This window comes from Castanea sativa, chromosome 7, assembly GCF_040712315.1.
Source record: "Castanea sativa cultivar Marrone di Chiusa Pesio chromosome 7, ASM4071231v1".
In the NCBI taxonomy this organism is placed as follows: domain Eukaryota; kingdom Viridiplantae; phylum Streptophyta; class Magnoliopsida; order Fagales; family Fagaceae; genus Castanea; species Castanea sativa.
Window position 1 is genome coordinate 38601358 of NC_134019.1, and position 9738 is coordinate 38611095.

General features: G+C 42.1%; 1 protein-coding gene across 1 annotated transcript; it reads left to right on the forward strand.

Moving 5' to 3' along the window:
* The first annotated feature begins 8354 nt into the window (after window positions 1-8354).
* Window positions 8355-8894, forward strand: LOC142644423 (uncharacterized). Its single transcript, XM_075819042.1, has one exon. It carries the CDS (start codon window positions 8355-8357, stop codon window positions 8892-8894), a length of 540 nt encoding a protein of 179 aa, XP_075675157.1.
* The last annotated feature ends 844 nt before the right edge of the window (window positions 8895-9738 follow it).

Consider the following 9738-nt stretch of genomic DNA (forward strand, 5'->3'; position numbering starts at 1 on the left):
GGGCCGTTGAGCTTAGCGAGTTTGATGTCAGGTACCTCCCAAGGACCACGATAAAAGTGCAGGCGTTGGTAGATTTCATTGCAGAATTCACCCCCAGCCAGGACGACCTGAACAAGGACGAAGGAAATGAAATGTGGGTGGTTAATGTAGACGGGTCGTCCACACTGTATGCAGGAGGGGTTGGAATTGTACTAAAGTCCCCTGAGGGTGACAAGCTGGAGTATGCAGCCCGTTTGCAGTATCCAACTACCAACAACAAGGCTGAGTACGAGGCTCTACTCAAGGGGTTGGAATTGGCCAAGTCCTTAGGGGCGGAGTCGTTAACAATCAGAGGAGACTCTCAACTGGTCATTAACCAAGTAAATGAGATGTGTGATGTCAAAGAGGATCGAATGAAGAAGTACCTTAACAAAGTGAAACGCCTTGCCCGGAAATTTTCAGCCATAAGTTTTATTCAACTTCCCAGGGAGAAGAATGCCGAAGCAGACGCCTTGGCAAAAGCCGCCTCGGCAGGAGCCCTAGACGAGTTCGGCGACATCCAGTACATGCCGAGCATAGACATCCCTGACATACAGCATATAGGAGGAGGAGAAAATTGGATGAGTCCGATAATAATCTACCTCAAAGATGGGAGGCTTCTAGAAGACAAGGATGAAGCGAGAAAGTTAAGGGTCAGGTCGGCCAAGTATGTCCTCATAAATGAGGTGTTGTACAAGCGAGGCTTTTCCCAACCCTACTTGAGATGCCTGGCTCCTGACAAGTCCAACTATGTTCTGAGGGAAGTTCATGAAGGATCGTGCGGAAATCATTCAGGGGCGAGGTCCCTTGTCCATAAGATCGTCCTTGCCGGCTACTATTGGCCAACAATGCAGGCAGACGCCAAAGCCTATGTCAAGGTATGCGACCAATGCCAGCGTTATAGCAATGTGCAGACAGCCGTCAGAGTATCAGACCCCAATGACAGCCCCATGGCCCTTCGCACAGTGGGGACTGGATATCTTGGGTCCTTTTCCCATAGGAGTCCGGCAAATGAAGTTTTTAGTGGTAGGGATAGATTACTTTACCAAGTGGGTAGAAGCCGAGCCTCTTGCAGCAATCACTCAGCAGAACGTGAAGAATTTTGTATGGAAGAATATCCTATGCAGGTTCGGAGTACCCAGGGTATTAGTATCTGACAACGGACGTCAATTTGACAACGCACCCTTTAGGGACTTCTGCAATCATTTTGGCATCAAGAATCACTATTCTTCACCCTCCCATCCACAGGCAAATGGGCAAGCAGAAGTAGCAAACCGATCCCTGCTGAAAATCATAAAGACTCGGCTTGAGGGGGCAAAAGGGATATGGCCAGACGAGTTGCCAGGTGTTCTTTGGGCCTATAGGACGACTACACGAACTCCGACAGAAGAGACCCCTTTTAAACTAGCCTATGGGAGTGAAGCTGTTATACCAGCGGAGGTCCATATGGCAAGTCACCGAGTGATGAAGTACCAGGAGAAAGACAACGGGGAACAACTTCGCCTTGACCTCGATCTTATTGATGAGGTAAGAATGGATGCGGAGCAAAGGACGGCAAGGTACAAAAATCTCATGGCCAGACAGCATGACGCCATGGTAAAACCTAGACGGTTTAGTGTCGGGGACCTTGTCCTCAAAAGGGTCTTCTTGGCGACCAGGAACCCAGCTCATGGAAAACTGGGACCCAATTGGGAAGGACCCTACAGGGTAATCAACTGCAAAAGGCAGGGGTCCTACTACCTGGAAGCCCTGGACGGGCGGAAGTTAGAGCATCCTTGGAACGTGGAACATCTACGAAGGTACTATCAGTAATGAGCAGGGACGAGGGAAGTCTGGCAAAATTACAGTTGTGATTTGCGGGTTTGTTTATATTTACTTTTGCTTTTACTACTGTTATGGTGTGTTATGAATAAAAGTGCACTAGTTCTTAAACTTTTGCACTGCTTACAGACTAGCTTATGAAAGACGATGCTATGTACTTGACTATTTTAATAAGGCACTAGCTTGTAAGCATGTGCCAAGTTTGTGAACAATGTTCATGTAATAATATGGTTTGGATCTCTTATGTATTTGAATTCTAGTTTCCTTGATAATACCCATGGACGAGGCAAAAGCCTTAGACAAGTAAAATCTCTGGACGAAGACAGACTCGTCTAAGATTTCCTTTAAACGAGGATAATGCAGAAAAAAAAAAATGCTAAGGCATGCTCGTCCAAGCTTTCCTTAGAAAAGAATGAGGATAAAGCAAAGAAAAAATGCTAAGGCATTCTCGTCCAAGCTTTCCTTAGAAAAGAATGAGGATAAAGCAAAGAAAAAATGCTAAGGCATGCTCGTCCAAGCTTTCCTTAGCCAAAGCCCACTTGTCTAAAAAGGAAAGTAGGCATTAACGCATGACATCCCAACGACGAGCATATGGTCAAGACGATTACAAACTCGTGAAAATACGAGTAATAATAGCCTAAAGGGCAGGCAAAATGATCATCATCGTCCTAAGCGAGTCGTCCATGAGGGAATTGTGTAAACAATCACCCAACACTTGGGAATATTGCTTAAAAGGAAATGAAATAAAATATAAAAATGCATAAACTCGTCCATGGAACAACAATAATAATCGAAAATAAACATTCATTAAACGTTAAAGGGTGGACAACCATCGTCCAAAAACCCTTAAGAAATAAGCCTTGAAAGACAATTGTTTATAAACTCGCTAAAAGTACCCCAGACGAGATAAATGTATTATACATCTTAAAAAAAGAAAAAAAGAAAAAGAAAAAGAGACAAGCAAAACACATGGACAAATAGTAATAAAATCTTTCAACAACAAAGGGCATTAGGCATCAGGGTCGTCTTGAACGGGCTTGGTTGAGGCATCGTCTTCAACATTGACATCTTCAGAGCTAGCCTGAAGAAAAGAACTGGTAGCACCTCCCAGTTGAAGGACGATGGGGCTGAAATCAACTTCTGGAAACTTTTCTTTCGCCTCCATGCGAAAATCTTCAAATCCAGCTGCATAGTTGGCGTCCAGAAGGTCAGTGAATTGCTTTGAAGCCCTAAATTCTTCCACGGCCTCGTCCTTAGCCCTCACAAGGGAATTGCTTAGCTCGTCGATCTTCCCCTGAAAGTGGTCAAGACGAGAGTCCTTTTCCACTATATCAGCCTTTAGTTCCTCGACGAGGTTCAGCAAACCCTTGGCCGCGTCCTTAGCCTCGGCACTGCCTCCCCAGCCCCTTGCACTCATCTTTGACCTCCTTGATCCTCCTCTCCAAGAAATCGTCTGCCCCGGTCTCCAAGAGCCCGCCTAGACGCAGCTATACCCTTGGACATGGCCTGCACAAACAAATAAGAGTTTTTGTATCAAGCAAAGTAAACAAGCATAAAAAACTAATGACGAGAACATATTTGTATCAGTTACCTTGAAAAGATCGTGGACACCGGAGTGCTCAAAATCTTTCAGGGACATGTTATAGCATGCAACCACGTCCTCGTCAGACACTGCCTGTTGGAACCTCTCCCAAGCCAAGCCCTCACTCTCAAGAAGGTTGGGCACAACGTCAACGGGAGGTTGGGATGAGGCAGGAACGCCGGTCTTGGATGGGGTAGGAGGCAGCTCGGACGACTCCACGTCGAAGATCCGGACTCGACGGTGGCGGAGGAGGAACGGGGGGAACGGGAGAGACGACCCCAGGCTTGGATGACTTTCTGTGCTTGGCTCTCCGGCTGGGGAGGTTTTCAAGATTGATGGCCTTTGACAGGCTCCTCTTATCGCCCACAGCAGGACGAGCCCTAGCCTCTGTGTCTTGCTTGCCACGTTCGTCCGCGACCCCTTTGCCTTTGTTTTCCTTCAGGGTAGCCATCCCTAAAATAAACAGAGATAGTAATGAATGTAGGTGAGTAAGTCAACAAATGCGTCTAAGACGACAAAAAAAAAAAAAGAAGAAGAAGAAGGGGGAAATGCAAGACGAGAACTCACGATGACGAACTGTGATCTCGTGGGCTAAGGCTTCCGGAGAGGGCTCTAGGCCAAGTCCCCAAGTCGCAAGACGCTGGAGGGTAACCAAGGAATGGAAGTCCCTCTCTGGATGAAGACGAGCCTTCTGAACGCGTCCTAGATAAAATTTGCTCAGCGACGGCCTTCTAACACCTGCGACAAGGACGAAGAGATTAGCTCAGAAAGATATGTAATAAAGGTGATGCGGTAATGGTGAGCATACCTTCAGGACGAAGGTTCCCTAACTCCCCTGTATATGGAGGAAATGAATCCCTACTCACATCAACAGGGCGTCCTGCCCAAAAACCTGAGGCGAAGAAGAACTCTGTCTTCCAACTCCTATCTGAGGTAACCAGAGATTTTATTATCCTACAGTCTTTTCTCCTGGCCGTGAATTGATAAAAGCCACGAGATTGACTAATTTCGGAGGGTTTATAACAAAAAAGGAATTCGTCCACGGTAAGAGGACAATCCCCTTCAAAAACCTCTCTCCGCAAAACTTGCATAGAAACAACTAGTCTCCATGCATTAGGATTTAGCTGACATAAACCTATACCTAACCTAGTAAGTAACTCCCTAGCAAAAGCGTTAAGAGGAAGCCTAAGACCCCCAAGGAGATAGGCTTCGTAAACCCCAATACCAAAATGAGGTTGGCAACACCATTCATCACGGACGGCCAATCTAGGATTTAGCTCGTCTGGAATTTGGTACCAGCTTCGAAGAGATGCTAATTTTCTCTCGTCCGTCCTAGCCGGGACCCCTACAGCACAGCTGTATACAGTTTCAATCTCGTCCTTCTGGGTGGACGAGGGAGCACTAGAAGGGCTGCCTTGGACCCCCGACATCACTCTCGTCCGAACTCTTCCCCGGAAAACTTCTAAGGGAACCCAGGAACCCCAGAAATATACTCGTCCGTAGTATTGCCACCGCTACTACTGTTATCACTACTAGAACCACTATAGCTAGTTGTGTTACAATACTCGTCTATCTCCCTATTAACACTATTGCTAGACGAAGAAAAAACCTCGGACATTGTGGAAATGTAAGGGAAACCTAAAGACGAGCGTAGAGAAAATACCTGGCTCTAGACGACGGAAACTAGGGACGCTGGAATACTCCTAGACGAGGCAACGAACGAGAGATGTCAAAGAAGGAAATTTGAAAAATGGAGAGGGTATGGGAGGAAATCCACTATTTATAGGCGTTGAAAAGTAAGGCTTGAAACGAAATATCCAATCGGGGAGAGCCGCGTGGCAACTTCCTCAAAAACTCAGATCGACATGACGGTTAACCAAGTAAGTGATGACACGTGGCATAATGTGGTGGCCGTTAAAGCCCCACCCTCTACCTTGAGGCACGTGGGATAATATGTTGAAGTGTGTCCAAAACTCGAAGAACTTTGGACGACCCTTAAACAAGGGGGCAACTGATGGGGTACTGATTTTGCCTATCTCCAAGTCGTCCATAAAGGTCGTCCGTGGCCAGTTTGGAATTGTAAACACCCTTCTTGACCTACCTTCAGCTACCTCGTCCAGGTAGGAAGAACTCTGGACGAGGTAAGCACCACCAGTGATGCACTCGCCCAGAGTGCCGACAGCCTCGTCTTAAAGGAATTTGCCCGTTAGACGAAACAGGCCCTGCGCGTGTAACAAAGCACACCCAACTGAGGAACTCCAGGACGAGGGTATCACACTTAGGAAAATCTCCGAATAAGATGTGATAATCCCTTATCCCACGCATAACCGCCAGGTATCCGTTGTGAAACAAGAGCATAACTTCCAAGCGGTTATGCAAGTTACGTTTGATTTCTATCTCTCCTTGAAGCCAGGAGAAGTTCCAATTTTGGTAACCGCCTATGAGAACACTATATAAAGGCTGTTTCAGACAAACCCAAGGTATGTTCATTTTCTACTCCAAAAAAAAGTTGGAACTCAGATAATATAGAGAGAAAAACTAACTTTGCCATCGGAGGATTTTTGGCCGGCAGCCCCGGTCGCCTTTGATTCGCTTTTCTTTCTTTTCCAGGCCGTAGAGAGAACCAGTGGTCCTTTGAAGTCCGAAGCATCCAGCCTACTGATTTTCTTGGCATCATCAAGATACATTCAGATACTCCACGATCATTTGATGTCCTCGGATTTGAGTTTCTAACCCAAAAGACTTCGTTGGGCCATCCTTGGTAAATTATTGGGCCCAATGCCCCTACAAATATATTATAATTTTAGTTTTAATAAAAAAAATTGGTCTTATAAGATATGCTTTCAATTAAGTAACTTGAAGTAATTTTGTTATTATGTACTTTGTTATTTAATTTTAATTATATTATTAAAATATTTTCCTCGTTTATATATGATTTTTAGGTTGATCCAAACATTTCATGGGCATAATACTAATAAGAAAGTATTGTTTAAGGATATAAAATTATCTTTCTTTTTTTTGTTTAATTAATTAAATATACTTATGATCTTCAATTTTTAGTTTTTCCTTTTTTTGGAGAAACAAACACACACATAAGGGAGAGAAAAAGGTCTTCAACTTTTAGTTAGTTTAATTTTTTGTGAAAAAAAGTAATGACTAAATTAATACATAGAAAAAATAACAGAAACGCAAGCATGTTTAAGTAATTTTTTCAATATTTAAAGAATTGAAAGATATCTTTAAAATATTTATTATTATTATTATATATTTTTTCAAATTATATTTCTATCTTTTAACATGAAAGTAAAAATCTATAATATATGGAATTTAGAATTACAAAAGGATGCCCGAAAAGAAGCAATATTATAAGTTCTAATTAGTAGTTTTAATGCTTGTAGTTTGAACCCACACATTTTAAATGCTTATAGATATTTGAATTTTGAGGTTGTAAAGTGTAAAGCGTAAAGTGTAAAGTGTAGAGTGTAGAATGTAAACAACTAAATTTTTTGCTTTAATACGTGAAAATATTGTTTCATTAGAGTATTCACATTAGTCTTCTCAAAATTTTAGCTAAATTAACTCAAAAAGCTCTATTTTTTATAGTTTAGCTATCCATGTTTTTTATGCTTACACAGTTACACATCAACTTCAATAAAATATTTTTTCTCTTCTCTCAACATAGACACTCTTAACATAGACCACAGTGGCAATATTCCACCATAGCACCACCATATGCAACAAATCCATGGCACAACCATATATAACAACACCACAGTACTACCATCAGAAAACCTAACAAAACCCACATCAAAAACTCCACAAAAACAATTGAACAAACCCAAACCCAACCACCATAGCACCACCACCACAGCATTGCCATGAGAATTTGTCATGGCACCACCCATCAGAATCCCAACAAACCTAAAGCCAACCAAATCCACATCAAAGACCCATCAAAACCACAAAACCCACATAAAAAACCCATCAAAACCAAACAAAATCAAACCTAACCATCACAGCACCACCACGGATGGGAATGTACATGAAATTCTCAAATTTGTGAGATGCAAAAATAGAGAAAAAAATACACTAAAAAAAATCACACACAAGCTAGTATTTATGTGGTTTGGCAATTTACCTACGTCCACAGAAAAAAATACAGAGTCCGGCAGTACAATTTCTCTCTTTCAAAAATAACATAAAACCCTAATCTTCAAAACAACAATTTTTATATCCTCTGCTCTATATTCTAAGCCTCAGAAAATCTCTCATTAAAAACCAGAACAATACTATTTTGGATCGGATCATAATCTGGATCAAACACAACTAGGCTCCATAAAGCCCAACAACCACCATGACAACGAAAAGTTTTTAATCAATTTTTTTTGTCACATGAGTTTTTACAAGCAAATTCAATTTTAAAAAAAAACTAAAAAAAAAAAAAACTATACATTATTTGGTGTTAAAGAGCCTTGTAGCTGAATTGATATCTTTTGACGTTTGTTATGGAGATATCCAATATTCAGATCTTCTACCTCTAACTATTGTAGTAAAAAGAAGAAGAAGCAAATAATGGAGCCAGATAAGTGACATACAAGCAAATAAAGATACATCAAAATCCCAATATTCATAAAAACCAACATACACACGCATGCACATCGATAAATCATATTGTTCGATAGAATCGATACACAACCATACAAATTTCAAGAAAGGACATCAATGGTTATAGTTTTCTCCTTCTACTCTCTCTACTGAGGGAAAAGACTATAGAATCTAACTTATCTTCTTCGGAATGATAATCTTCTTCCTCTAATAACAAGGTTATTAGTAGGCTTGTGGGTTTTTTTTTCAAGGGTAGGGAAACAGTTATTTCTTTATCTTTCTCTACAGTCTTTTATTAGTCTCAAAAATTCTATTACACATCCTAACAATGGAAGAAGTCCTTGAGGATTGGAAGAAACTCTCTTTAATAGAAGCTGAGGGAGTAAAAGTAAGTGTTAAGAAATCCAAGAACCGAACTGCCAAGGAATATGTTTTAGTAGCAAAATTCCTAACCAAAAGAGCTTTGAATGTAGAAGCCGTTGGCAGAACTTTTAAGCCATTGTGGAGGTCAAGGGGCGAAGTTGCGATCAGAGAAGCCGAAGATCATGTCCTCCTATTCGTGCTTGAACTTGAGCATGATGCTGAAAGAGTTATAGCCTTAGAACCGTGGGTGTTTGACAAACACCTAGTCCTCTTCAAACGGTTTGATTTCTCTGTCCATACAAGAAATATGAGGTTTACTACTACGAAGTTTTGGGTCCAAATACATGGACTGCCAATGAACATGATGGATCCAGAAACGACGATAGAAATTGGTGAATCACTAGGTCTGGTGTTGGCATCAGAGAACACTAAGGAGATGGTGGGGGGTAAAGTTCTTCGGGTTAGAGTCGAAGTAGACATCTCTAATCAGCTCTGTAAAGGCTAGAAAGTAGTCATCAATGAGGAATCCGAAATTTGGGTCTCTTTCAAGTACGAAAAACTTCCAAATTTCTGTTATTGGTGTGGTTTGGTATCTCACGCGAACAAGGAGTGTGATGTCTGGCTCAGTAGTAAAGGGAAACTTCGACAGGAGTAGCAAGGATATGGGAATTGGCTTCGAGCATTACCTTTCAATCCTGGAAAAACAATGGTCACCATCGTGGATGGAATGGGTGATGGATTGGGAAGTGCATCAACCCATACCAGTGTCTCGGTAGTTCAGTCACAGCAGCACACGTCGGTGAACAAGTTGGCCACTCCTCACGGCGTAAGGGCAGACGTGGACAGAGACAAAGCATTAAATTCGGACCATCAAGCTGTCGAGGAGGAGTTACAAGCCGATATGTGTCCATGAATTAATGCAATTAATGAGGGGAGTAATGCCAATCATAAAGCACCAATTTATCAAACGAATCCCACCGAATTTGGTATGCAATTAAATGGCATTGATTCGGATACACACCAAAAAGGAAACAGAGGTAACATGCAAGAGATAGACAGCATGTCATCAATACCACCGCACCGCACAAAATTAAATGGAGAATATGAAGGAGAAATTAATGAGAATAAAAATACAAGCAATGATTGCATCCAACTCAACGATCCTCATGCAACACATAAATGGAAAAGACTTGAACGTGAGCCTTACGTGCACAGCCAGCCCCCTACTTCGCTGAATCTCACATAAAAGAAAAGAGCACGCACTGATGGAGAAACAAACCTGCCAGAGTTACAGACTAAAAAAATCCATGTTTCAAAGGCGGAAGTTCATGACATTTCAATGGTGGAGG